Source organism: Phytophthora infestans, genomic scaffold, assembly GCF_000142945.1.
Source record: "Phytophthora infestans T30-4 supercont1.5 genomic scaffold, whole genome shotgun sequence".
In the NCBI taxonomy this organism is placed as follows: domain Eukaryota; phylum Oomycota; class Peronosporomycetes; order Peronosporales; family Peronosporaceae; genus Phytophthora; species Phytophthora infestans.
Window position 1 is genome coordinate 275,736 of NW_003303754.1, and position 27,016 is coordinate 302,751.

Here is a 27,016-nt window from a genome sequence, read left to right on the forward strand (position 1 = left end):
TCGAAAGCCAGTTCTAGCAGCAAACCGAAGAACGAGTGAGGATTAAGCACGGCGTTGCAATGGCTACAGAATCCCTTTTCAACTATCTTTTGCTCCAGAGAACTTTTGCTCCAGAGAACCCGACATACTCGTGCAGCACTGCAAATTATGTCGTCATTTTTAGCAATTGCTAAATTAAGATTTCTTCGGGTGACCGAAGGATAGTGCTGGTCGCAATGAGGTTGCAGCCATGTGCAACGTGTGCAGAACGCTGGGGGCAAATACTCTCTACAATATTTAGTAGTATTTAGCCACTGTATTCTGCGGTGGCAGGAGTTGATGCACCATGGTGTCAAACGACGCGGCTTCATCGTCAGTCGTGAGACGGCCTTGTGTATGGCACATGGCCACGCACACATGTGTTATTCCCACAATCGGAATTTTTCTCAACATGGCAGACAACTGGCTGGCCGATATCATTTTGGGCATCGGCGTTAATGTGGCGGTACTGCTGCTCTGCTGGCTGCGGGGCACACCCTCAAGCACAGGGCTGCAGCTTTCGAGTAACACACGGAGAGCTGCGGAGAACAGGAACGGTCTTAGCGTTTATGCAACGTTTCCGAGCCACTTCAGCAGCGGACTGTGCGGCGAAGACGTGCAGCTGGCAGGGGGTGTCGTGATCGCAGTGGCCATTACGGTGTATATGGCGACCGAGATCACAGCGACGGCGTCGAGCATGAGTCGAGGCGCATTAACGTGAACGGAACAGCGAACAGTTTACTTAAAATTAAAACCAAGCCAATTTTTAAAAATGAACACTCATGGTTACCGCATTTTTCGATAAACGGCACACGCGGTGATCTCATAAGTTATGAGTCATTTCAGGAAGACCAGCAGGATATTAATTCATCTTCTGAGGGGAAAGTGACGGACCAACTACTGAAAGAAGACACTTTAGCCCAACAGCCTTGCTTTCGACCGGTCGCACAATATGCGACTGCTCCAATTGCTGACCCTACGACAATGGAGAACTGGGTCTTGGAGATTGCACTGGGCTTCAGCATGAGCGTGGCGGTACTTGCTTTCTGCAGGATCAGCGGCTGGAGACCCGTGGACACTAGCAGCAGCATACGATGGCACGACGCGCAATTCGACTACGAGGAGACCAACGACGTCGAAGTCATCGAGCCAACTATACTCTGGAGCGGCGGCATGGAGACGACAGTGGGGTTAGTTGTGGCTGTGTCGGTAATGGCAGCTGTGGCAGCGGAGATAGCATTGGAAGCCGAGAGACACCTAATCGGAGCTGCAAGGTACTAAAAAGATTCTGACCAAGAGCTTCTTGGCGCCTGGAGAGCCTGGACGTACCAAGAAACACAGTAGGGCAATTTAGTTTTCCAACTACGTTGTTGTTTTCCGTATTGACTGGTTGTTAGCAGAATTTTCCTGACATCTCGCAGGCTAGACTAAGGCTGCAGCACCGCTTTTAACACCACCCTTGTCGACTTCTTCCCTCACGTACTCAAGCCCACCAGCGTCGTTGCCTCTGCTGTCACGGAACACCCTGAGCCCGAGGTACCCGTCCTCATTGTCACTGCTGCTGCTATACGGCCCCCCACCTTGTGCTTCACGCTGTCCTCGCTCTCGGCCGTCCAGATACATCTTAATGAACGTGAAGGCGAGGAAGGCTACCAGCAGGGCGCAAAATGCGATGGCAACCCATACGTAGATGACACCATTTTATCTCGCTTGTAGCAAGTCGATGCGTTTCCAGTCCAATCGCCAAATGACAAATGACAAATGACACGGCAGAGACTTGTAGCTCATCCTTGATCCTCACTGAGGATTCCTCAGTAGTGTACCCAGTGAGTCACTGGCGCCGGCCAAACGCCTTGAGGTTACTTACATCATGTAAGAAACCTCATGGCTTAATCGCCACTTCGTTATGATCGCCACTTCAACTTGGGTCTTACAAAATGCAAGATAATTGATGATTTGAGTTTACTAAGAAAAACTGTGTGTTTCTTTTTTACAGCTTTGGACAAATTTAGTGCACATCATTTTTGTGTCATTCCGACCACCATTCATCATGTTGGCGCGTCGTCGGCCCTTCGTAGCATCCTACGTGCGTCGCGCTGCTCTGCGAGCGTTGAGCAGTGCTGTCGCCCCTCCCCACTTCGATGTGGTCGTGGTAGGCGGAGGACACGCGGGCTGCGAAGCTGCCGCAGCTGCCTCCCGAACCGGTATGCTCCACTCTAATTTACCAACCGCATTTTTGTAGCTGTTCACCTCTTTCATGACAACTGCGCAATGCTACTCAGGTGCTAAAACCGCATTGGTGACGCAGAAGCTGGCAACAATTGGCGAAATGTCGTGCAATGTAGGTGGCAGTCCACTATTCTTGACTACTGTTTCTAGAAGCCGTTCCAACTCACCAAAATGTGTGCACCTTGACAGCCGTCCATTGGTGGAGTCGGTAAAGGTACTTTAGTGCGCGAAGTGGACGCAATGGGTGGCCTCATGGGCCAGGTGGCCGACGCGGCCGGTATCCAGTTTCGTATGCTCAATTCGGCCAAGGGGCCAGCGGTGAGAGGCCCGCGAGCTCAGATGGATCGAGATTTGTATCAGCAAGGAATACAGAAAGCACTACAGGAACTGCCGAATCTCTGGCTGGTAGAAGATGGAGTGGACGACCTCATGTTGGAGAAGATAAACCAGAGTAACGACGACGTAGAGGAGCGCGTGAAGGGCGTAGTGACGTCTTCAGGTCGCGAGATTCAGGCTTCACAGGTGGTTATTACGACGGGCACGTTCCTCCGTGGTATGATTTATCAAGGACCCGATATTCGCATTCCGGCAGGACGACACATGCGCGACACGGCTGGCCTTGAGCCTCCAGCAGTTGGTCTGGCGCAGACACTAGAGCGTTGCAAATTTCCCCTTGGTCGCTTGAAAACCGGCACGCCACCTCGCCTTGATGGACGCACGATCGACTACTCAGACCTTGAAGTGCAGCCAAGTGACAACCCGCCGAAGCCATTTTCCTTCCTGAACGAGCACAAACAGGTCCCACTCGCAGATAAACAGGTCGTCTGTCACGCTACCTACACGAACGAGGACAGTCATCGTATTGTACGTGACAATCTGCACATGCTACCGCAGTATGATGGTGGACGGGATGGCGAGGGCGTAGGTCCGCGGTACTGCCCGTCGATCGACGTTAAGGTTGTTCGATTCGCTGATCGCTCGAGACATCAGCTTTGGCTCGAGCCTGAGGGTTTAAATACGCACCTTGTGTACCCTAACGGCATCAGTACTGCACTACCTGAAAACCTACAGCTCGAATTGTTGCGCACAATAAAGGGACTGAAGAAAGTGGAGATCATTCGCGCTGGATACTCAGTTGAGTATGACTACGTGGACCCGCGATCGCTGCATCCTACGCTTGAAACAAAGAAACTCTCTGGACTGTTCTTGGCTGGCCAGATCAATGGCACGACCGGGTACGAAGAAGCCGCAGCACAAGGAGTCGTGGCTGGCATGAACGCTGGTTTAAGCGCTATGGGACGGGAGCCATTGATTCTCGACCGCGCCGACGCCTTCACAGGTGTTCTTATCGACGATCTCATCTCATTAGGCACGACGGAGCCGTACCGAATGTTCACATCTCGGTCGGAATTCCGTCTTCTGCTACGAGCGGATAATGCCGACTTGCGACTCACTCGCAAGGCGTTCGAACATGGCGCTGGCATCCCCAGTGAGCGAATGGAGAAGCTAGAACGGAAGGAGAAAGCCATGGAGTACGCGCGTCAAGCTCTGGACGAGTTTGTGCGTGACCCGCACGAGTGGAACCGCTACGGTGTCAAAGTCGGCTTAGACGGTGTAAAGCGTAGCGCTGCACAAATCCTCGCCTTCTCGACTGTGACCCCGCAGGACATTGAGCGTTTGTGGCGTCAAGTTGGCTACGAACACGCAGACGCTTTACCCGATGAGATCAAGGAGTTTATGAAGACCGAGTGTCTGTACGCAACGCAGCTGCGTGCACAGCATCAAGAGATCCGTGTGTTCCGCAACAAGCAACACGTACAGATCCCCGAGTGGGTCGATTACTCCGAGCTGCCCATGATCTCGAACGAGGAGCGCGAGAAGCTGCAACAAGCTCAGCCCGCCACAATCCACGCGGCCAGTCGCATCGCAGGTATCCGATCAGCGACACTGCTTTTACTTTACCAGTACGCGATGCGCCAGCCGCACGACGGACTTACCAAGAAACAACGAAGACGTAGAGCCATCGCTCAACGTAGCAGTACGCAGGAAGAAGCCGCCGCGACGTAAAATACACCTGAACAACTGACCAATGTAGCTATCTATTCGAATGTAGCCATGTCAAGCAGATCTTTTTTTTTGGCAAAAAAAGATTCGCGTCGTTTCGTAAATCGCTCCAGACCCTGTGGACCTCATGGGCGCTGCAACGTCGACAGGCTTGGTGGATTCCGTGGTGGATGGAGACATTCAGCAGCTCAAAACCATTCTGCACAGCCACGAGGGAGACGCTAGCGATGCAAGTGACTCGTCCTTGTGGGAATTAGAGCTGGAAGAAGCTGTACATACAGTTGTCGCCTCGGAACTCGAGTCCGGGCAGCAACTTCAGCAGCTTCAGATCGCCTTGGAACTACTGCTACATGCTCGACCGGAAGCTTGGAGTTCCACAGCTTCCAGTCAAGATTTGAGTGAAGTCAACGGCGCGAAGAACTCGGCAGGGTGGACAGCTTGTCATCGAGCTTGTGCGACGGGGAATTTGGCCTTTGTGGCGTTCGTACTGCAGCATTACCCAGCGCAATTCGAGATCCAGACCCGCGACGCATTCGGTCTCTTCCCGATCGATTTGGTGCCTCCAGAGCTGCTTATGAGCGCTGCGGAGATCGTCGATAATCTCCATGGGGAACCTGACGCAAAGACGCCCAAGACGGCACGTACTCGTCGATGTATCTCCCTCCAGCGTCTACGAGAACGCAAGACGCAGCTACAAGACGAGCAAGTGCGTCGACTAATCGGTAAAGCAAAACGTGAAGCTCCAGACAACCAAGACGAAGAAAATCGTCAAGTTGGTGAATTTTACATTACATTTGAGCCGACACGCGAGCATCTCTCGGCTGACCAAGCCTGCAACATGGGACACGTTCATGAACGTAGCGAGGTCTTGCGCGTAACGTATCGCTTGCCACGTAGTGAGGCTTTTTTAAATGGCTACTTCCAGCTCATTTGGCGAGAACTCGGAGACGCTCGAAGCGAAGAGCCGATTTATGACCCTCAGATCACGAGACTTCGTGACGAGAACTCAAGTGAAGAAGCTCCTCTTCAGGCAGAGGCTCATAGTAGCCAAGAGGAGATGAAGGAAGTGTCCGTTCCTCGACCTCTTGAAGACCCTAGCTCAGGCTCCGTGGTGGAAGGTTGTGTCCCGGTTGATGTGAACCACTTGCCGGCTGACAGCGTCTGCCACGTCCTGTTCATCACTTGTGACCGACATTTGCTCCACCGCACGATCGCGTTGAGCACGGAGGGGCTCGCGATTCAAACTGCAGATATTGACAGTGACGACGACTTCTCGGACTCGACAAGTGAAGAGGAATTGGGGGATGTCGCTGAAGAGCAGCAGGAAGAAGACGTGAAGCAGCCAGGATACACGTTCTTCGTCGGAGGTGAGGAGTTCTCGCATCCGAATTCCGTGTTCGCGGGACAGAGTTTCCCGGACGTGGAAGCTTTCGAGAGTTTTTTACGAGACTTGAGAGGGAAAAAGCAACGCCGTCTGCAGGAGAAACAAGAACAGCAAGAGTGTCTGGAGCAAGCCAGAAAGCAGGATATGATCCGAGCGCAGCAACAGGAAGCAGGCCAAGAAGCGGAGGAAACGTCGAACAAAAGCGATGGGTCAAGACAACCCGAGCTACCAGAGGAGAACCAGAATGTCGACGATAAAAGTGGAGAGTAAGTTGCGTCTTTGTTTCGTTTTCTTTATAATTTTTTTTATATAATTCTGGCAATCGTAGGCCATTTTAGCGGATCGATAATTTCTGCGGAGATCCCTTTAATTACTTCAGAAGTGGAGCGGTATCATATCGCTGGAGGTTGTTGCGCTCTTTGTCTGTTGATTGCTGTTGAACACGACGAAGCCTACGCTCGTCGACTCTGGTGGGGCATTGATAACGGGGTTCAATCGGATCAGGTCGCTGTGTGTGCTGCCGGATGAGTACGACGACTTTTGCGAGTGCGGCGGGGACAAACCTCGTTCTGTCCGAGGCATGTGGTAGATTTTCTGGTTCGCGAGCCCCACAGGACTCTGTTCGTAGTCTTGCTGGTACTGGGGCAGTGGAGGACGACCCGTCATTCGCTGGTTTCCTCGTGCATTTACCTCGCGAATGAGCTGCTCGGTGGCTTGCACCTCTTGTGGATTCATGCTCAAGAAGTTGAACTGACTGTGGTTGCTGCCTTCGTTCGTAGCGGCAGTGGTGGCGAAACTCACGCGGTTGGCTTTGCAGACGTAGTCGACGGACGCGTCATCGCCCATAACTGGAATCAAACTGGAAGCCACGGAACTTTCGGGGGAATGTCAAGCCGTTGAGTGACAAGATGTCGGGGTCTCGAGCCAGAAAAGCGCTCACTGAAGAGTCCGTCGAGTAGCTGCGTGGCGTGGGATACGAGTTCATAGCGGTCAAAGTGGCTGGTGGTTTGCCCATGAACTCTACTGAGCTGGTCGACGAGTAGACTCCACGTTCATTGAGTGACAGACCTGAGTATGAGCTGCTGCTGATAGTGGAAAAGCTCATCTTTTGACCAGAGTATTGCGGGTACGGTTGGTATTCTCCAGAACGCATAGGCATCACCTGGTCCGGTTCGAAGTCGCTATCCGGAGGCGGTGGACCGTAGATGCTGGTGTAGCTGCAGTCCTCATGCCGGTTCTTGACTCGAGCGTTTCCAAGTTGAGAAAAGCTGCTGTTGCTACGACTTGAATCCTGCTGACTTCTAGCGTGGTTTGACATGGTCAGATTCATCTGCAGCTCTGACATACACGTGTTACACCCGCGCGTCTCGGTTAGCTCCTCCGTCTCAGCTCCGCCTGTATCATATACATTCCCCTTCCGACTCCTTCCACTTCCGTCACTGGCCATACGTTGATCCAATAGGCGATGGCCAACTATAATACTGTCGGAGCTAGCTTCACTGCCATCATAGTTGACGTCGAACGATGTCATGTTCACGAATCCGGAGCAGGAACCACACACGGCTTCACCACAGAAGCGACAGTGGTGTCGTCTTCGGTACGCACGGAACGTCTTGAGGCACAGGAAACAGGTATCGCTCTCCATCCACGTCATCTTGCTTGGATGTTGCATAGTCACAGCAGGTTTGGCTGCCTCTGCAAAGTGACTTACGCCCAAAACGAGTGTTTGTAGCCATTTACGGTATTTCTTAGCGACTTCGTGCCCCGCAGCCAGCGCCACACGCATACGTGGGCTCTGGGAGACTTCTTTCAGAATAAGTTTCGACGGCATCAGCGACAGTAGTAAGCTCAAACGAACCATGGGCCCGTTGGCATCTTCGTCCAATAATTCCTCGACAACTACACCTGAATTCCGGAAATGAAGACGGTCGGTCTTGGAAGACTTGGGCAGCTCCGGGATATCCCTGAAATTCATGCTGGAAAGCGTGTGCACTCCAATAAGTCTAGACCCCGTCATCGGTTGAAGTCTTCGAGAATCTCGCGCAACTCTGCGTCCTACGCGAGTTAGTTTATCACTAATATACGCTCGCTCGAACACGTCCTGGTAGCAGACCATAGTGAAGTCTCGGTGGCCGTCTAGCCCTCCTAGCTTGTTAAAGCCTCTTAGAGTGATCCAATTGGCGCTGTATCTGTCGTCATCACTGAAGGTTTGCCATCCCTTTTGCACCCCATTACTGTCCAGACTTGGTGTGTATGGGAGGGGCGTCATACAGCTTAAGGAGTCCACGATGGCGCCACTTTCGAACTGTTTCGCAAAGATTTTCTTCATGACAACTCGGAAATCCTCATACGTGCTGGTTCGTAGCACGTCTAGCATGGTGTTGACGTCAGCTTGGACCGTGGTCGCAGCTCGGACCAGATAGAACTCGGACGGGTGGCCACCCCCGCCCTTGCCGAAGGTTTGAACGGTGCTCACCTTGTTCGAAAGGGACTCGCCCGTCATCTCGTACATCTGCGTGCCGTTCTTGTCGCTGAGCTGTTTCCAATCATGCGTTGTGACTGTGCCTAACAACGCCAAGTCGGTCGCGTCCTCGCGAACGCGGTCAAGGATTCTGGATGACGGGGTCGCAGCCAGGGATGCCGAATATTGCATTTTTATCTATTGCTAATCAAAGCAGAAAATAAATAATTGGGTTAGAGAGCTGACTAGACCAAAATAGATTATTGAACTTCCTCAGCTCAAAAAATAGATTATTGGTGCAGCAAAATTGGTACACAGCGAGGGCACCAGTATCAAAGAATGTATGGCCAATTAAACACCGCCCAATAGATTATTGGTGCTACAACGGGAGCGAAAATAAATAATTGATCTTCCTCTCCAGAAAGTCTCCAATATATAATTGGTGCTTTCTTATTGCAATAATTGCAGCACCAATTTATTTTTCGGCATGCGACTCGCAGCCCGTTTGTTCGAGAGGCGCGAATTCATGACTCGAGCAATAATCAAGTCAAAGTCTCCGAGTTCGTGTTTACCTGTCGATTTGGCGAATGATCGATGGAAGTTGCACGAGAAACGAGGAGATTCGAAGGTACCGGTGCATGCGTGGTCTCATCATCTTGGTCTCAGACTGCCCTCCATGTTTAAAAAGGACAGCCCTGAATGGGGTCAGTGGAAATTTTCCACTGGAAATGAGGCCATCACCTCGGTGTCCGCAATTCAAGTTGTAGTTATGGTCTGACGTTGCCCGACATCAGTGATGTCACATCACCAATTGTTCTTTCATGATTGGCTGCTGAAAGTGCCCATCGCATAACTTCGACTTGTGTTTTTCGGATACAGTTGTAGTAATAATGCAACTTGCAGCTACGGGGACCGCACTTCCGCAAGTCAGGCGTGGATCGAGACGATAAGGCTTATCATAAGCAGCTCACACGTCCGTTACGGACTCCGTACTAATGTCTGTATGTCTCTTAACCAGCACATTCTCAAGGCTGCGCGCTTGCCATGAAAGATGTACTGTCTCCGAAGTTCTACAAAGGCGGAGAAATCAGGAGTTTAACTTGTGGAACTCGGAGTTACCATCGCAAAGACTTTTAAAAAAGTAAGTGGCTGGAGAGCGACCACTTCTTCGTCTACTTCAAGTCGGTCGGGTACTCATAACTTATAAGACGACGCTGCCACATTTGTCGGATATGCGGTGAGGCTGCCTGTGTGTTAGTGCTTATTCTGGATGTCCTCCATTGACGTAATATACTTCGTAAAACAAAAAAGGAACGCCAGCGAAGATGGTACTACTACTTCATGTACTAATAGTAGTCTACTAGTAAGTTAGTAGTAGCCGGCAACCGCAAAAAAGAGGTTCATGGATGTATTACTTGAATCTGTCCGACAGACTGTCGCCAAACATGCTCACGCGTACGGATTATTATTAATAGCTATATGTAGTTAGCCGACCAGCTTGTTGATACGCCTGTGCCATCGTCGAAGCACCTACAAGTAGTCGGCAACTGCCTGGTTAGCTTCTGATAATTAGTCTTGCACAAGATACTGATCGGAAAAATAAGTCGAAACCAATTATTACGGTCTTATATCGTTTTGCTGAAGACAATAATCCACCTGCTAGATCCGCCGGATCCAGCAGGATCTTGGCCTCTCCACCAATCAGCGCCGCGGATTTGTCCTGCCGTCCGGCGGGAACTGGAGTGGGACATCCTGCCAAAACAGGTGGGATGCCGGAACATTCGGCATCCTGCAGACTGCACATCTCCCCGCAGGCAGGACGAGGGCCAACGAGCAAGCCACACAGTCGCTCAAAAGAGGCAGACGACATTCGGTACGTACGTTTAATTTAAACGGGAGAGTTTAAACTTTAAACTCTCCCTCGTACAAGAGCCGTTCCATCTCCAGATTCCAGTCCAGTCTTAAGCGAGACTGCTGCGTTCGACGGCTCTTTCCTCCTCCTCCTGCAACACTAAGAGCATCTCCACCGGTGTGTCGCTATATCTATAGACTCGTTGCCTTCCGATTGGCCGGAATGTTTTTAGCGATAGACACCGAGAGGCATCACTCACCAATCTGTCGCTATGTGGAGAAATCGTCTTCTGCGAGAAGCTCTTGACGACGAGGAAGAGGCGTACGTCTGCTCGCTACTTTTGACCCCTCGCGCACCGAAAAAGAGAAAACACGGCGGTTCACAGCCCGGCAAGGCTGCAAATGTCGACAGAGACTTCACTGCGGCTAATGAGATGCTTGTGCGGCGAAGTATCGCCGCACAAGCATCCTGGTACTATCGTACAGTATGACTGCAAGATTAGCGTCCAAAGGTTGTCCGCCCTCTGATCGGCCCCTGCGATTGGGTAGCGCACCACACCGTGCACAGGGCGGCGTCTTCCTTGTCCGACCAAGCTTTTCCTCGAGGCATTGTTCGTTTGCAAGTGATCCAACCTCCTATAGATTTCAGTCGCTATGGCGTCCGAAATAGCGACCGAAACCCCCCGGTAGCTAAAAAATTGGCGATAGAGACGCCTGGTGAAACCCCAGTAGTTATCAATTTGAGCTCTTCAGTCGCTATATAGATATAGAGCCCCACCGGTGGAGATGCTCTAAGGCAATTGCGAGCCATCGCCGGCGCCGTCGGTTGCGATCGCTACGTCTATCAGCCCTGAGCATGCCCCCTCGTTCTTCAAATTCTTCAGAAGTGAGACAAGTGGGAGCTCGGTCTTACTTGGAATATAAACGAGGCTTTTCCATCGTCCTGCATGTCCTGCATCCGGCGAATTTTGCTCTAAAACCACCCACCCTCACTATTTTAGTGGACTAATCATGCACCCGACTATCATGTGACTGTATTCAGCAATAGTGATCAGTTTATCAACTCGCGAGAAGCGTCGCATCTTCACAGCTTCTCGCACAGCTACATAGCGGCAAACGGGTCGTCATGAGGATCAACGTTGGGCACGTTTTCCATGTAGCACGCCATTTTTTCCGCTGCATCCTGGCCGTACGTAGACGCCATAAATGCGTGTGCCATATCCATGCCCGCCGTGACACCAGAGCTCGTCCAGATCGTGCCGTCTTGGACCCAGCGCGCCTTATGGACCCACTGATCGTCGGATGCGCCCCCACGACGCTCTGATACGCCATTTTGTTGGTAGTCGCCCTTTTGCCATCTAACAGCCCTGTCGCCCTCAGAATAGCCGAACCGGTACACACAGTCAACACATACGTCGCCGTTTCCGCGACCCCCTTCAGAAACGTCATGAATGCCTCGTGTTCTTGCTTCATCAAGCGACCAGGAGAGCCCCCGGAGATGACGAGAATGTCAATGTGCTCCGTGACGTCTTCGAATCCGTGCGTGGCATACAGCGGCATTCCGAAGCCCAGCGAGTTTCTGCTGTGTAGAGGCCATGGCTTCAATGATATGGTGAGGAATTTGACAGGCTGATCACAGACAGTCGGGAGCTGCTCCAGATACGAGGTGACACCCACGTAATCTTGCTGTACGACGCCATCGAAGAGGAAGAAGTTTTTCCGTACTAAAAGCGTCCTAAACGTCCTAACTTGTCCTAATACCTACTGTCATAAATTACGGTATTGGCACAAAACTTCGGCATGGGTTATAGGATCGTTAGGACAGTTAGGACAGTTATGACAAATACGAAAGTTGTAAGGCTACACTACCCATGCCAACGAGAGATATCTTATGGCTTACAGAATGCAGAATGCTACTCAAACGCCATGTATTCCCCGGGGACTTCAACGTCCACAGACCGCGCATGAGCAGGAGCGCTCTGTCGACCATGCTTGATGTCGTCCAGCAATTTTATGTAGGAATGTGCCTCTGCCTTTGCAGCTTCAATGAAGACGAGAATACTTGGATGTGGCGCACCAATGCGAGCAGCAAATCGCGATTGTACTTCTCCAGCGGGTTATTAGTCCGATTTATCATGCTCACATTGTTGCGCCGCATCTGGCTCACGTTCCACAGCGACGTGTCGAACCTCTTTGTCCACGTTCGCACAAAATACTTACAGAACACCAGGTGCAACAGCGAAGTCTTTAATGGCGCGATCTTGCAGCTCCAAAGACATGTCGTGGCGTACGTCTGCGACTTCTTCTAAAATTTCTTGGTCGCAGCGGTGAATATTTTTTTCGATGATAGTGCCCCCCTTCTTGACTACAAGACGTGCTGGACACCCAGTCCGGAACTTCACGCAGCTGAAATAGGTTGTTCCTGTCTCCGGGACGGTGCGCTTCTTGCAGAAGCGGTAGTTCTTGTGCTCCATAGACAAAGTTGTCAAGTGACAATAAAAATTAAAACAGCTATGTGTTTCTGCATGATTGGTTCCCGTTAACTTTTAAAAACCTCAATCCCAAGTTTGACTCAAAATAGGTTTTATGATATGTCCTAAATTTCCGACTAAAATACCGGTTTTTAATTTTGGACAGTATTAGGATTGCAATATTTTTCCGGATTTAGAACCTTTTTAGGATACATTTTGCAATCTATGCCAGTAATTTACGACGTATTTTAGGATTTTGTAGGACAGATAGGACAGGATTAGTACAGAAAATTCGACACCCATCGAAGACGATAACGCCGATAGTCAGAGGGAGCTTCGCACTCAACATGAATTAGCTTATGTATAAGATATGACAAGACAACGGCTACTGACTTACGGGGTAAAAGGACTTTCATAATTTGTCACAAAAGCAAAACTTCAATTGACATCTCGGTGGTCGGACTCTTGCCAACGACACTACAGTCGTCTTTTGCTCGATCGCATGATCGCTTCACTGTACTTCACAACTACATTGGACACACAGAATGAGGGAGGACACGTTCTCGGTGAAAATAGTGCTCTATAAGTGCCACGACCTAGTGGCAGCGACGAACGAGGTGGGCGGCAAGAGCAGCGCGTACGTGGTCTTCACACTGGGGGACACAACCAAGAAGAGCTCGTGCGTCGAGAGCAGCCTTGATCCACACTGGACACCACCCGAGAAGTTTGAATTTGAGGTGGAAGAGTGGGAGAACGAGTTCCTTGTCGCACAAGTGTTTGACCGCAGCCGTCCGGGCCACGACGATCTTATTGGATCCGCGGTGATCCCGTTGACGCTGTACGCTGGAAACAGAAACTGCGAGATGTGCAGCTACCCGTTGGTACTGCCGGACGAAGTGGGCGGACTGGGGTCACCCAAGAGCGACATGTTCCTGCAAATTAGCCTATTGGATGCGGACGGCAGTCCAGTGGAGGAATTCTACTGGTAGCATGTTCGATAAATAAAAAGTGGAATGTATCTTGGTTTTTGCAGCGCCATCTTGGTTATTTCGTCATTAAATGCTAGCTTCATAAGTGCCGTGTTCCTGCCCATCGCTAGCTTGTCGATGTTTGCTCCTCTTTGCAGTAACAAATCCACTACGTCTTTGTGGTTCTTCTCCGCAGCACTCAGAAGCGCAGTCCATCCACTGAAATTGACCAAATCTACAAAAATACCACACTCCAGAAGGAGATTCACATCAGTGTGACCATTTTCGGCTGCTGTAATCAGTGGACTGTCTCCACCCTCGTCAACTGTAGCCATTAGCGCACCACGGTCCAGAGCAACTTCACCACGTCAAGGTTTCCGCCTTCACAAGCAGTTTGGAGAGCAGTCCATCCGCCGAGGTTTTTCTGGTTAATGGGTACAGTTTTATCCAGCAGGGTAATAACAACGCCAATGTAGCCATTTAAACTAGCATTCATCAACGCTGTCCAGCCTTTGTTGTTACCCAGATCAATACTCGCATTGTGTTTTATCAGCAGTTTAGACACCTCTGCATGTCCATTAACGGCTGCAACTAGAAGAGAACTGCCCCCCTCTTCGTCAACCAAGTTCACTGATGCGCCATGCTTGAGAACTTGAGAAGCGCTCGAACTGTCTTAGTGCTCCCGTCTTGGCAAGCGAGAAGCAAAGCTGTAGCTCCGTCTGTCCCCAGCTTGTCGACTTCTGCTCCGTTCTCTAAGAGCAACTTAACTACCTTGGGATACCCCTCTTCTGAAGCACGCATAAGAGCTGTCCACCCATCGGTGTTAGCCATGTCGATCGATGCACCCATTTTCAGCAGCTTTTTGACAATTCTCGTATGCCCATTTTCAGCCGCGCAGACCAACGATGTGTCGCCATTTTCATCTTTTGCGTCAATATCAGCTCCACGCGCCAGTAAGCTCCGTATAGAAGCCATATCGCCGTTCACACACGCAGCTTGAAGCGTTGCAGCCAATGTGTCATCGTTTTCAGACCTCTTCCTGAGGTTACTTTGGGGCTCGTCGAGTCCGCAAGCCTCTTCCTCTGGCTCTTCCCATTCGACGTGTCCTCCTAGGGCGTGTTCGTTTCCAGGCATCTTGCAGATGCTAGCTTGCCACTATCGTTGCCTTTTGCTGAATGGTTGCCAAGTACGAACTACGAACTGGCCAATGCACCCAAAATGGCGGTCTCACACGCATGCGGCAGACGGCGTTGGTCATAGACGCAGCGAGCTGATATCTGAGTCCCAAGGTTTGCAAAGTACATGTAGCCATCGTAAAATAGAGAGAACTAGTATTGATCATAATATGATTAATAATAAAAATCTCTTTTACATTTCTGCCGATAACATAATGAGTTTTCATTGAAATCGAGTGAACAAACCGCCATTCGCTTTGTCTCGGTGTGGGCTTTCTATTGGTTCCAGCGGTCCGTTTGAAGGGGTATTATTGGTTAAAATTTCGCGAAAATACTTGATGGCAGTATAATTACCACCCGCACTGTACATGAGTTTTGAACCTATTCATCTTCATAAATAAAAATAAAACAAGAAATGGAAAATTGGTCACAAATCCTTTTTAGAAACATTATACATGTAGTGATTTTATAAGAACAATTTAATATTGTGTTGGTCGAGCAGCTGCGTTGCTGTCCAAACACTCAGTTTTACAGATCGCTTCATGATGCATTCGATGTAGCGTTATTGCGTGACGAGCTAGACCGCTGAACCCAAGACAGTGGAATGAACTGCTTGCTGACGAGTACACCTAAGGTTGAAGAGCATCGTCAGATAATAGAGCTCCTACATGTTGAATATGGACGAATGCTAGAAGCCCGAGCTCGATAGATGTATCATGAGGCCTATGTTTCTTTTTCACGTACCCTTTAGGCGTGCAGTCGATTCAGTATCTTTTCCACCTTGGAAATGCATACGCTTTTCCTGCGGCATGCGGCAACCCACTGCTGGAGATTGAGGTGTTAAAGGCTGGGGTTGGCTAGGTGGCGCCGAAGGGTATTTTTTTCTCAAAGATAGTAAAGTGTTCGCGCGAGCAAACCATTGTTTTGCTGTCGGGTATACGGATCTGCTCGGCTGGTGGGTCTTGCGTGCTAACGGGTCGTCATTTTAACAGATCTGATGTACAGATCGTACTTGATATGAAGTACTTGAGGAAGTGGTTTCGTGCTACATGTATAAATATATATGTATATGTGGCAATACTCAGTGATTCCTTGAATGATATTCAGCAAATTCAGTGAGCTCAGTAGCGGTCTTCAGCGAATTTAGTAAATTTGTGGTGTATCGGGATCAGCAAAGTCGCGAGAATGCTGGGTCCAACTTCCCACCAGTACCCAAACGCCGAGGTCCCCCAATGATCCGTGATCTGCCGAACTTTTCTAACCTTGTGTACCCCTCGGTAGGGGGGTCTTACTCCTATGATAGCTGCAGAGAAGTTCAAGTGGCGGAAGCTAGAGAGTCTTGGCGAGACGAGGGTGAGGTAGAGAAAGAGTGGGAGATCTTTACTCTACGTTCGAGGCAGGGTCCAGATCACAAGCGAGTCCTTCGAGCTTGTACTGTACGATCTGGCGGTCTTGATCTGCGATCTGACCGTAGGCTTGCCTCGCCTTTGAGCTCCTTTTCGTCGTACTGGCCGCTTCCTATAGAGAGTTGAAAGCCTCTTCGGTATGCCCGGCCAAGTGGTAAATCCGGTTAACCTTACGAATCTGCACGTGTATTAGGAAACTTCACTACGTGGTAGGATCTGACCAATACTAGATATGCTATTCTCAAACTTCACCAAGCTCGCACGGCCAATGTAGCTCCAATTCTTGAGGGCACAAAGCCACTTGCGTAAAACTGTGCAAAATGAGCTCTGATTCAAAGAGAAGTTTACACCAGCCTGGATCTTTATCCTCTCTGTCCTCTATTCACTAAATCATTTGCCAGGTCTGGCCACTTACCCTTTCTCTCCTTGGTCCACCTCTCCAGCTGTATCAGCACCGGACCCCCCCCCCTACCCCGATCAGGGATACCCTCGACCGGGAATATGTCTGGCACGAGTACACCTGAATCCGGAGGAGCTTACATCTCTGGCCTGGATTGCGATCTCCCGCTCGCTCATCTCGGATCTTGCAATCTTCACTTGGATCCTAGTTGGCCTCGCCGCCCCCGGCCAAATTGCTACAGCTTCCGTCCTGATTCGTGATCCCTATCCACAGTTTCATTAATTTAGAACAGTGTCATTAATTTAGAACAGTGCCCAACAGCCACTTTACGTCTTCTTTTTTCTTGAAAAGCACTTCACCACAAATGCAGGAGCGACATATCGCGAGTCAGCAGAGGCATTCGGCGAATTTGGATGTATTTGCCCGTACAGCGCAATTCCAGATCCCACTTATAGCTCTGAAGCTGTGCATGACGCAGCCAGTTTATATCTTTAGCCCCCCCCAAGCATAATATCTACGCAAAGTTAGCTCGGTGTGATGGCAAAGTCAAACTTCACTACCCAAATTGCATCCTAGCGACGTGAAGACGCCATGGCGAGGCACAATGATGTGAGTCGCGACCCTCCGACCCCCCAAAGACCCTCGAGCAAATCAGCAAAGAAGAGATACCCCAAAACAACAAAAAAATCGTATGGGCTTCGATTACTCCAGAGCGTGAAGTTTACACCTCAAGATTGTGTTTCGCTGCAGCATCTACCATAGTACGGGGTGCAAGGCTCGACTAGCATTTCGACCAATTACGAGTTGGAGAATGTGCACACCTGAGTGCTGCCGGAAGAAGTGCGGAGGTCATCGACTACACACTGGGAAGCTGCGGGTTGAAAGTCTCCCCGTCATCGACTGGACTAAACCGGTGCATAAGGCGTGGCAGGAAGTGAGCGTGCAGTTTTACCTGGATGATGACGTGATTATAAAAAGACATTTTGAAGAGAAAGTAAAGGGTCTAGTCTACCGCGTCCAGCAAAACCACTAAGGGGCTTGCGTTCTTAACCAGGGCCTATTTTCTAGAAGAGTGACAGTTTCAAGACAAGTTAGGTCACTTTCCAATCAACATTACGCCGGATTTTTCATCAATTCAGACCTTAAATCGAAACACCGCAAGTTACGGTTATATTACATGGTACTAAAGGTGTGACGGCGTCACACAGCACCTTGCACAGAGGAAGTGCTTAAGGGTATTAAATACCCGAGTGAACGTTAGTCCACGTGTTCCCGGCCTCAAATGGAACGGTTTGCTATTTAGAAGAGTAGATTTAAGACTGATGTATTTATAAGTAAGATAAGCTTGGGTCTCATACAAACTAGAGGTTACCTATAGTGGAGCTAAGTAGTCATGCACTGACTGGTTCCAAGAGCACCTGGTACCGTGTACCAGGTGTCCACAAGAGTGCCGGGTCACTCATTATGTAACATGGGGCACACTGGATTGTACCCCGTTACATCCTCCCCCACTTAGCTGGGAATCACCTGATTCTCCAATCACAACTGATTCTCCAATCAGAAGTGAGAGAATTAAAACACCAAAAGGTGAATTCTCACACTGAGCAGCCACGAGACTGGCGCGGCTCTCAGTCACACCCACAGTGACTTGTGCTCCCAAAGCCCACTGGGATTTGCATCCCTATGCTTACAACTGTGTTGGCCGCAAAGCCTACACTCAGAGCTGCATTAGCGCCTGCGCTAGCGCGCGCACAGTGCTTTGGCACAGGGTGCAATAGCATCCGAACGTGTGGCATTCGCCCACAGTTCGCACCAGAGGACACGACAGTCCTCGCAAACGCGTCCGGAGCATGGTGTCGCCCGCGAGGGGCGACACCGAGAAGGGCAACACCTTCCCCAGCACTAGAGAGAGCTCTCCGCTCACCTCGAGCCATGGCTTGAGCTTCTGCCAAGCTCTCTTCGCGTCTTGGTCAACATACCAACGGCGCGTAGGTGGTTTTCATCGACACCGTGTACCGTGACGGTACACAACCGTGGTGTAGGTGTCTCCCATCGACACCATGTATCGTACGGTACTAACCTTTGGTGCGGTACGCCCACCACTACGTTGCCATGTTTGGCGGCAGCAGCTTCTGCTGTGCTGTCGCCTGAACGGATTCATGGCCAGTGCTCACATCATGCACGGCGCACGTGCAAGCACAGTGTACAGGTCCATGGGACCGTACACGAGGTACGCTGTGTACGACACGTACCACAGCTACCATAAGTACTCCGTGCACTTCATGTGTGTCATGCACGACAAGTTCATTACGTGGAACTCCTGGCAGGCTGCTCGACAGCAGCCAGTGCCGATGCACGGTACGTGCGTTGACTCACAGCGTCCAAAGCGCATCGGGTCGTGGTATGGTGCATATCCTTTGCACCTATACCAGTGTCTGTCACAGACACCATGTAACTTGATGGTACCCGACCGTGGTGGGGCATATCTCGCCACCATGCCACTGCGGCGTTGGTGTCTGGCATTGACACCGAGTACTCACGGGTACCAACCCATGGTGAGGCAAGCTGCCATCACCACGGTGGCACGCTCGGTGCGGCACCAATTACGACTGCGTGCCTTGCCTCGACCACCACCTGGTCAGTTGTGTGTGCACTCGTGCACCACACTTGGGTAATGGCTCCACGACCCATTATACCCAGCGCGTTGCGTACATCACGTACCGCAACCGCTTTGTCGGCGGGTGAGACGTTCCGTTCACCCTACTCTACAGGTCGTTCATGACCAAGGGACCAGTGCGTTGATTGCACTAGGCCCGCGCTTCGCCTCGTGTGTGGTTGCTTGCAACCCCAACACTGCTGATTCGCTCACCGATTCCAAGGCACTTTGCGCCAGTGACTTTCTTCGCCACTATGTCTTGTTCGGCTAGAGCTACCGCAGCTCTAGCCCGGCTGTTCGCCTCCAGCCTGCAGTCGATGTACATCGACGCCTGGTTCCGTAAGGTACTTGGTCTTACCTCAAGACCAGGGAGGAAAGGTATTTCCGAGCCTCTTCCCCACTTACACTCGAGACTATTGAGTCTCTCGTGGCTTGTGATAGCCACTGACAGCACGACGGCTACCTGCCTCTTGGAAAGTCAGGGAGGAAAGGTATTTCCGAGCCTCTCCCCCACTTCTCGAAGCCTCGATACTACTGAGTCTCTCGTGGCTTCTAATAGCCACTGGCAGGCGCGACGGCTCTCCGCCCTGTGCACGGCGTCGGTTGGACGTCCGCGTCGGCCGTGTCGACCGAAGGCATCGAGCCTTCGCGTCAGTAGTTTGAGTCTGCGCGACTTGACGTCGAGCGAGTTGCTCACGTCTGGCGAGGCCAAGACAACCTCGCGCCTCGAGCCAATGGCTCTGTGTGCGGAGCTATGTTACCCGCATTGGGTGTGAAACTCTGTTACCCACACCGGAAGCGCATACAGTGACTTCCTGATCAGTTATGGTCTGAGTGACCTTGCGTGGAACTTTGTTACCCACACTCGGAGCACCGAGTGTCGGTCTCCTTAAGCAGCTTCGCTGCTTGCGGAACTTGTTACCCGCAATGTGGACCTATGTTACCCACCTGGTGAATGCCCTTCGGCACCACCACTGTCGAAGCGCATGCGGCGCGACGACCTTCGGTGTTGGGATCAGCTGGCGTGGCAGACCCGCACACACACCGGCCAGAGTTGGTGTCCACCGACCGAGTCAGAGGAGTCCGGTCCCTGGACTCCGAGTCGCTTGAAGCGACGTCGGCCTGAACAAGGTTCAGACCCGACTTGCGGCGGCTGACGCGACGTGCACTTCGTTACCCACGTCGTGATGTCCCGTTGACGACATCAGAGGCACTCGAGACCTCGTGTGGCACTGTGTTACCCACACAGGACGCATGGTCATGCCTTCCTCTTCTGTTATAGTTTGGGCGACTGCGTGTGGCCCTACGTTACCCACCTGGTTAGCGCTTAAAGGCATAACCATTATCGAAGCCCGTACGGCGCGACGACCTTCGGCGTCGGACGCTGCTGGTGTAGCAGGCTCACACGCCGGGCAAAAGACCCACGCCCGTGGCATTGCCGCAGCGGAGCATGGTCTTGCTGTACGCAGAGCTGTCGGCGCGTTGACAGCTCCGTGACGCTTTTGCGTCCTGGTGGTCTGTATCAGACGACCCAGGCATGACGGAGGTGGGAACATGACTCACCAATGCTCCATCATAGACCTGAACTGGTAGGCCCTTCTCAGCCTTGCCACACCAAAGTCCGGGCTGTGCCTTATGTTCGGCACAGCCATGTTGTTCATGGCGAGAACTGCGAGCGACACCGCGGTGCGCGAGCTCATTGAGCCGAAACCTTCAAGTCCGTTGAGGACCATTGGTACTTCCTTCACCGTACCAAAGGCTAGTCCACCAAGGACCAGCCCACGGCCGCCACTCTGACATAGCGTGCAGTCGGATGTCGCTATGTCGCTATGTCAAGCGACATTTCGGCGGCGTAACAACACCCCAGAGCTCATCAAACGTTCAAGGGGTACCGTGCCCCCGTACATCGAGTGTACTACCAGCAGCCCATCACTGCCCTTCACCGGTTTGAGAGAAGCACGTCTCTCTGGGCTAAGTCCCGTGGTGCGCACAATCTGCACACCCATCACGAAGGCTTAGCGCTCTTCAGTAGGGCATACTGCCTCTACTGGTGGCCGGGGAGTCTTCGTCCACCTGGCCGTGGCCTGCGCCACCGGACTTGGGGCCCACGGGCTGTCTTCTTTCCGAGGTCTATCGAGGGACACACACACGCTGGTAGTGTTCATGTCCGCCGCATCCATAGCAACGGACCAAGCTCTCGGCTGAGCTTAAGTCCATGGGCTCGGGCTCGCTGTACGCACCGGTATCAACGGGCTGCGTGACAGCAGGAGCAACAGCGTCATTGCTGCGATGCTCCGCCTCCGGAGGAACGCCATTCTCATCGTGGCGATGTTCCTCTTCCCGAGGAGTACCAGCCTGCTTGTGGCTGTACTCTTCTTGGAGGGCGATTCGAATCGCCTCCTTCATAGTTGTCGCTTGCACCCGGAATAGCTGGGTGCGAACAGGACCGACCTTCAGGCCGTCCATGAAGACTGTAGTCTTGACGTCTTCAGGCAGAGGATTCCCTGCCAGAGATGCCATCAACGTGCGCATCTCTTGCGCGTACTCCTGCAGCTCACGTTTACCTTGCTTACACGCGAGAAAGCGTGAGCGCTGGCGGAACTCGTTGTTCGCCGGTAGGAACGCGGATCGAAGCTGCTCACACAGCTGAGCCCAGGATGCAAAGCATCCAGGAGATGTCGTCTCCTTGGTGTATGCCCAGTGCTTGGCACGTCCACCAAGGTTGGACAGGGCAAACGCCACCCGAACTGGCTCGTCCGAGATGAGACCCGCCTTCATGGCGATCTCCACCTCACGGACCCAGAAGTGAAGGTTCTCTCCTTCCTTCCCCTCAAACGCGGGGACCTTCAGACACACCGGCTTAGGCCTGGTTGCCTGGGGAGCGGCCATCGAGGCCTCTAAACTCCCGCGGACGTGAGCGATGAGACCACGCTCGTAGGTCTCAAACGCAATCACGCGTTCTTGTTCTAGACAGGCGTCGCCGCCGCCAAGCTGCGAAGGACATCTTGTCCAAAGATGCCTCCCATCTTCCGAACAGACTCGTACTGTGAGTCGTTCAAGCGAGGAAACTCGCTTCGGTCCATCTTGGCTCAAATGTTGAGCGCACAGAGGATTCAGGTAGTTCAATCTACCCGCGATGGTGCTGGATTGACTACGAGTGCTACCAAGTGTGACGGGGTCACACAGCACCTTGCACAGAGGCTTAAGGGTATTAAATACCCGAGTGAACGTTAGTCCACGTGTTCCCGGCCTCAAAGGGAACGGTTTGCTACTTAGAATAGTAGATTTAAGACTGATGTATTTATAAGTAAGATAAGCTTGGGTCTCATACAAACTAGAGATTACCTATAGTGGAGCTAAGTAGTCATGCACTGACTGGTTCCGAGAGCACCTGGTACCGTGTACCAGGTGTTCACAAGAGTGCCGGGTCACTCTTTATGTAACATGGGGCACACTGGATTGTACCCCGTTACAAAAGGAGCTCGACAGCTGGAAATGAGGCAGCAAATTGCTTTGAATATTGGTAACCACCGAAGGTTACATTGTTAGCTCTTGAATAAAGGATTTTTTTAAAAAAAACAATCGTAATTTCCTTATAGGTTTTTTGGGCAAACTCGACACCAGCTCTTGGGTCTTTTCTTGCCATCATCAATTTTGATAAGGGCTTATCGAGTCATTTGTACTGAAATGATTGCACTGGTCAAATAGAATGAAAGTATGCGATTTTTTATTTCTATTGACAAAACGAGGGCAACCTGGTAACGGCATTTCAAGAGGCTCGTGACAATACTGTTCACTTTCCGTATGAGAAGAAAACATCGTTTTCGTTTTTAATATGCACTGCAGTTTTGTAGTAGTGTATAATTCATCCACGCAACTACTCGGCATCATGTTCCACATCGGCAGCTGGGTCAGCATCCGAACTTGGCCGCATGGCCCTGGGTGCAACATATGTGGGCTGCCAGCAGACAGCAGGCTTCCCGCAGTGTCGGTAGGGTGCACCAGCTCTCGCGGGGTCCGCACGGGGTGTGGCGGTGGCATCATCGCCGCTGGTGGTGGATTTCTCGACGGGACCACCGGAGACCGCCCTTCCGAGCTCCACCTGCAGGCATTCACCCAACGGGCAGTCCTCCACCCGCTCTGCCAAGTACGCCACCACAGCCCTTGAGGCTCCGTCCGCCTGCTGACACCCCCCTCGCTATTTTAAACTTTGCCGGCCCCCCGTCCTTATTTCTATCTCTCTTGTCGTCGCCGCTACCCTTTTGTCGCTCTGGGCGCTGGTGGTCCGCCACCACCACCTGCCTTAAGCTCGCCTGTTTTAGAATTTTCAGTATGTGGCCCTCGATGTCTAATCCAAAACTAAAATAAAGGATGGCTACTTTGATATGGTGTACGATAGTTTTGGTACAGATCCAATAAGGGAGGAGCTCGGATTTTTATTATGGTTACTGACAATTAGAGGTTAAATTCAGTTATTTCCAAAATATAAACATTTTGACCCAGCTCACAGCTCTAATTGTCAGTAAAATTAAGTATTCTTATTTTTTTTATGTGCATAAGCCGTTTTATACACCAAATTCCGCAGAAAACAATGCACATGAGGTACCGTTCGCTGCTGATTAGTGACCTCTACCCAGTCATTTAATTCCTGGAATTTGGCGGGCGTACTCGTGGCGTCCCCTCGCCCACTACGGACATGCTGGTTAGACACTTTTGCCACCCCGTCGCTACTCATCAGCATCACAACGCTCACAGTCGCCATCAAAGGTCACGTTGCTATACTAGTTATCAGCATACATTACACCACCACCACCTAGCGCGAGACGTTGTACTTCTCCATCCCACCAATTTATTAAAAGTTTGGTTTTTTAAAAGCCGCATTACCAATATGAGCTTGATGAAAGCATAAGTACCCTTATTCGAAAGCTTGAGTCAGCGTGCTATTCGCTTTATTTTTAGTGGCTTCATAACAGCGAGCAAGTAAATATCGCCATGAATGTGGACTAATACTTGGTGGGAATTCTGTTATTTTTCGGAATGTATATGTTAATTAGCGAAATTGACAAAACTTGCAGAAAATGCTCATTCCGATATGATGATCCAATACACATCAACGTAATCACGATCGACGTGTGTAACATTCGCTAATAGACGCTCAATTACATGAGGTGTTATTGGTTGTTAAGTCGATATAGATCATATCAGAGGAAAATGTCATCAAATCATTGGAAGAAGCACGATATCAGCGAATGGGATCATTGTAACATTCTGCGTGTGTTACACACAAAACGAAATTCGTACAAATTGGTGGGACGGAGAAGTTAAAGACACGATATGACGTAATGATTAAGCTGTATAAGACATGATTAGAAAAGTAAAATTGATTAACATATGGTCCCATGTGACTTTAAAGTAAATGAGGGTAAGGCATTTTCCCGCATACTTCCTGTGTATCCGTGCAGAGATGAGCAGTGTCTTTAACTGAGAATTTCTTTAAAAAAATTAAGAGATACAGGAATATTGTGGTGCACACTACAGTTTGATAAGGAACTGGAGGTGTGATCTCACGCCATCTGCTCATTTCGAATCTTCCCCAGAAGTTGGCGACACAAATCGCTGCCTCAGAAAATGGCATTACAAGCGCGTTGGAGAGAGCTGAGATAGCTCGGATGGGATTTAAAGCAGCCAACTGGCCTCTCCATGCATCACACGTAAAGCAAGGCTGGATAGACGAAGAACAACGTAGAGAGCACAAACTATTTCGTGGATGAAGACGCAGGGTTGGATTTTGCCGCGGCTTTATCACGGCAATTCGGCTAAACTGATTTTTTTGCCGATCGGCAATTCGGCTAAATCGGCAAAATAATTCGGCTGTATCATCCGGCTAGCTCCAACTTGGACCACCACACGCAACCGGTATCCGGGCATTATCCGGACACGAAAGGAGCAGCCATTTTGATAGTGGAGCAGAAACAATAATCTGCGCAGGCAGGGGGTTTCGGCGGGGAAGAGCGTCGTTTTGCACACGGATGCTGCTGGTAGTAGTGGTGGACGCTTCGCCGCAATTATTCCCTCCGCTCACACCTGTCGAAGCAGCTATCAAACTGCAAGCAGTGTGGCGAGGTCTTCAAGCTCGACGTTTGGTCTTAAACTTGCTGTGTGATCGATACGAAAAGCACAGAAGGAGCGCGTGTATCACATGGGAAAATTGGCAAACAAAAAGGAGTTGCCACCAAAGTTGTGGGATCCGCCGCCATTACTCTGCAAGCGATACGATCTGAATGACCCAGTCGAGATCCAACGACTGGCCAGGTTTGCTACCATGACACACGATGAAGCTGCTCGGATCGTTCAGCACGCGTACCGATGCCATCGAGGTCGTGAGCTCATGCGTCGTATTCTGCGTTCGAGTATCAAGAAACTCTGGGACGCCACGGCCGGGAGGTTCTATTACTACAGCGCCACTACTAAGGAAACGTCCTGGGAGAAACCCCGACTTCTGCTTAATGAGGCCGACGACGAACTTGGATCTACGGCTGACCGTCATCAAAATCCAGCCCAGGGACGTCGACGAGTAGCAGTCACGTTGAGACCAGAGAAATTCCACAACGAGGAATCCGCCGCACGCACGATTCAAGCGCTGTACCGACGATTCGCAGCGCGTAAGATGCTTCTCCAGCTAATCACGCGCCGATATCGTAAAATACTGGACCCGGTGTCTGGTCAGCCATACTACTACGACAGTGTTTCGGACACTGCAACCTGGTTTAGACCTGCAGTGTTTGGTGAATAGGATCTTGCACTCGTGGACGACTCGACTGTATCTCCGTCCAGAAGACGACAAAGCACACTTGTAGCTCCTCAATTCTCAGCCTTGTACTCTGTAAGGAAGTTACCACGCATCAGTGAGCGTGCTCGTCTCAAGCGACATAAACGAAGACTACAGCGTCTTCGGCAAATGTCACGCGATGAAGCTGCTTCGTGTCTGCAGCGGATGTGATGAACCCATCGCGCCAGAGAAGAACTGCGCGAATTACTGTACGACGCGTACGAGAAAATCTACAACCCCACCTCGGAACACTTCTTCTACTACAACCGCAAGACCGGTCGCAAAGTGGGAAAACCCCGCTTCACTACGGTCGAGATATCAAAGAGACAAAAATATACAGGAGACGATGCTCACCCACAGTCACAACGCCCTATGAAGCCAAGCACGTCCTATTCACATTCATGCGCTGTGCCGTCGCACGACTGAACTCCACCGTCTTCTACGTCTTGGCATCAATGCTGTCGGGCTGCAAAGTGCCCCTGACCGCCACGGGCCATCCTACGCAGCGAGGATCTCGCCCTCATCGTTGCTGCGCTGAAATAGGCATTGCTGCCGCAGGCAGTATTGATGCATCCGCAGTAGGAAAGCGCCCTCGAACATGAAGTACACCACCGACAGCTCAGCGATGAAGTAGAGCAAGAAGTACGTCAGGATCGTCCATGTAAGTGAGCTGCACAAGCATTGTATTAATTGCGCTTAGCTATGCAGACAGTGATGTCACGTAAGGCGTCAATCCAAATGTGCGCTCCGACGGGAAAAGTGTAGTAAGACTAAAGTTTTGCCCTCGAATTCCAGTAAGCTTGGTTTCCTGTGGGAAAGTCTTCACATTTGTCTGAGGAAACTCCGTCGTATCAGGTTCTGGAATAGCGTCTTCGAATCCTTCAAATATATTTTGTTCGAGCTCGTCGTCTTCGTCAATACACGTTTCGTCAAGTATGGACTCGTTTCCGTCCAGATCATTCAAGATGTCTTGCCAATACTCGGTCGTGTCTTCGCTGGGTACATCTTGGTGAGCAATTACATGGTTTTCTTCTAGTTCTTCAAGCGTGATAGGAGTGCCCATATCACAATTTCCAACGTGCTCTCTCTCAGCGGCAGCGACGA

General features: G+C 50.9%; 9 protein-coding genes across 9 annotated transcripts; 6 read left to right on the forward strand and 3 right to left on the reverse strand.

The window, feature by feature from the left end:
* Positions 1–430: 430 nt before the first annotated feature.
* PITG_04036 (uncharacterized protein) lies at positions 431–739 on the forward strand (the record flags this gene model as incomplete). The annotated part of the gene is made up of 1 exon (XM_002905706.1): positions 431–739. One exon carries the CDS (start codon positions 431–433, stop codon positions 737–739), a length of 309 nt encoding a protein of 102 aa, XP_002905752.1.
* Positions 740–2,049: 1,310 nt separating this feature from the next.
* On the forward strand, positions 2,050–4,314 carry PITG_04037 (tRNA uridine 5-carboxymethylaminomethyl modification enzyme gidA; the record flags this gene model as incomplete). Its single annotated transcript, XM_002905707.1, has 3 exons — positions 2,050–2,222; positions 2,301–2,359; positions 2,437–4,314. The coding sequence occupies 3 exons, from the start codon at positions 2,069–2,071 to the stop codon at positions 4,312–4,314; spliced, it is 2,091 nt and encodes a 696-aa protein (XP_002905753.1).
* A 124-nt stretch (positions 4,315–4,438) lies between these two features.
* On the forward strand, positions 4,439–5,843 carry PITG_04038 (uncharacterized protein; the record flags this gene model as incomplete). The annotated part of the gene is made up of 3 exons (XM_002905708.1): positions 4,439–5,597; positions 5,658–5,783; positions 5,830–5,843. The coding sequence occupies 3 exons, from the start codon at positions 4,439–4,441 to the stop codon at positions 5,841–5,843; spliced, it is 1,299 nt and encodes a 432-aa protein (XP_002905754.1).
* A 227-nt stretch (positions 5,844–6,070) lies between these two features.
* PITG_04039 (uncharacterized protein) lies at positions 6,071–8,207 on the reverse strand (the record flags this gene model as incomplete). Its single annotated transcript, XM_002905709.1, has 3 exons — positions 6,071–6,504; positions 6,566–6,857; positions 6,939–8,207. 3 exons carry the CDS (start codon positions 8,205–8,207, stop codon positions 6,071–6,073), a joined length of 1,995 nt encoding a protein of 664 aa, XP_002905755.1.
* Positions 8,208–8,743: 536 nt separating this feature from the next.
* Positions 8,744–10,498, forward strand: PITG_04040 (uncharacterized protein; the record flags this gene model as incomplete). The annotated part of the gene is made up of 5 exons (XM_002905710.1): positions 8,744–8,834; positions 9,365–9,393; positions 9,642–9,710; positions 9,820–10,029; positions 10,394–10,498. The coding sequence occupies 5 exons, from the start codon at positions 8,744–8,746 to the stop codon at positions 10,496–10,498; spliced, it is 504 nt and encodes a 167-aa protein (XP_002905756.1).
* Positions 10,499–11,109: 611 nt separating this feature from the next.
* PITG_04041 (uncharacterized protein) lies at positions 11,110–11,567 on the reverse strand (the record flags this gene model as incomplete). The annotated part of the gene is made up of 2 exons (XM_002905711.1): positions 11,110–11,325; positions 11,409–11,567. The coding sequence occupies 2 exons, from the start codon at positions 11,565–11,567 to the stop codon at positions 11,110–11,112; spliced, it is 375 nt and encodes a 124-aa protein (XP_002905757.1).
* Positions 11,568–12,896: 1,329 nt separating this feature from the next.
* PITG_04042 (uncharacterized protein) lies at positions 12,897–13,467 on the forward strand (the record flags this gene model as incomplete). Its single annotated transcript, XM_002905712.1, has 1 exon — positions 12,897–13,467. One exon carries the CDS (start codon positions 13,024–13,026, stop codon positions 13,465–13,467), a length of 444 nt encoding a protein of 147 aa, XP_002905758.1.
* A 606-nt stretch (positions 13,468–14,073) lies between these two features.
* PITG_04043 (uncharacterized protein) lies at positions 14,074–15,432 on the reverse strand (the record flags this gene model as incomplete). Its single annotated transcript, XM_002905713.1, has 3 exons — positions 14,074–14,234; positions 14,868–14,897; positions 15,366–15,432. 3 exons carry the CDS (start codon positions 15,430–15,432, stop codon positions 14,074–14,076), a joined length of 258 nt encoding a protein of 85 aa, XP_002905759.1.
* A 9,850-nt stretch (positions 15,433–25,282) lies between these two features.
* Positions 25,283–25,876, forward strand: PITG_04044 (uncharacterized protein; the record flags this gene model as incomplete). Its single annotated transcript, XM_002905714.1, has 2 exons — positions 25,283–25,805; positions 25,863–25,876. The coding sequence occupies 2 exons, from the start codon at positions 25,283–25,285 to the stop codon at positions 25,874–25,876; spliced, it is 537 nt and encodes a 178-aa protein (XP_002905760.1).
* Between the last annotated feature and the right edge of the window lie 1,140 nt (positions 25,877–27,016).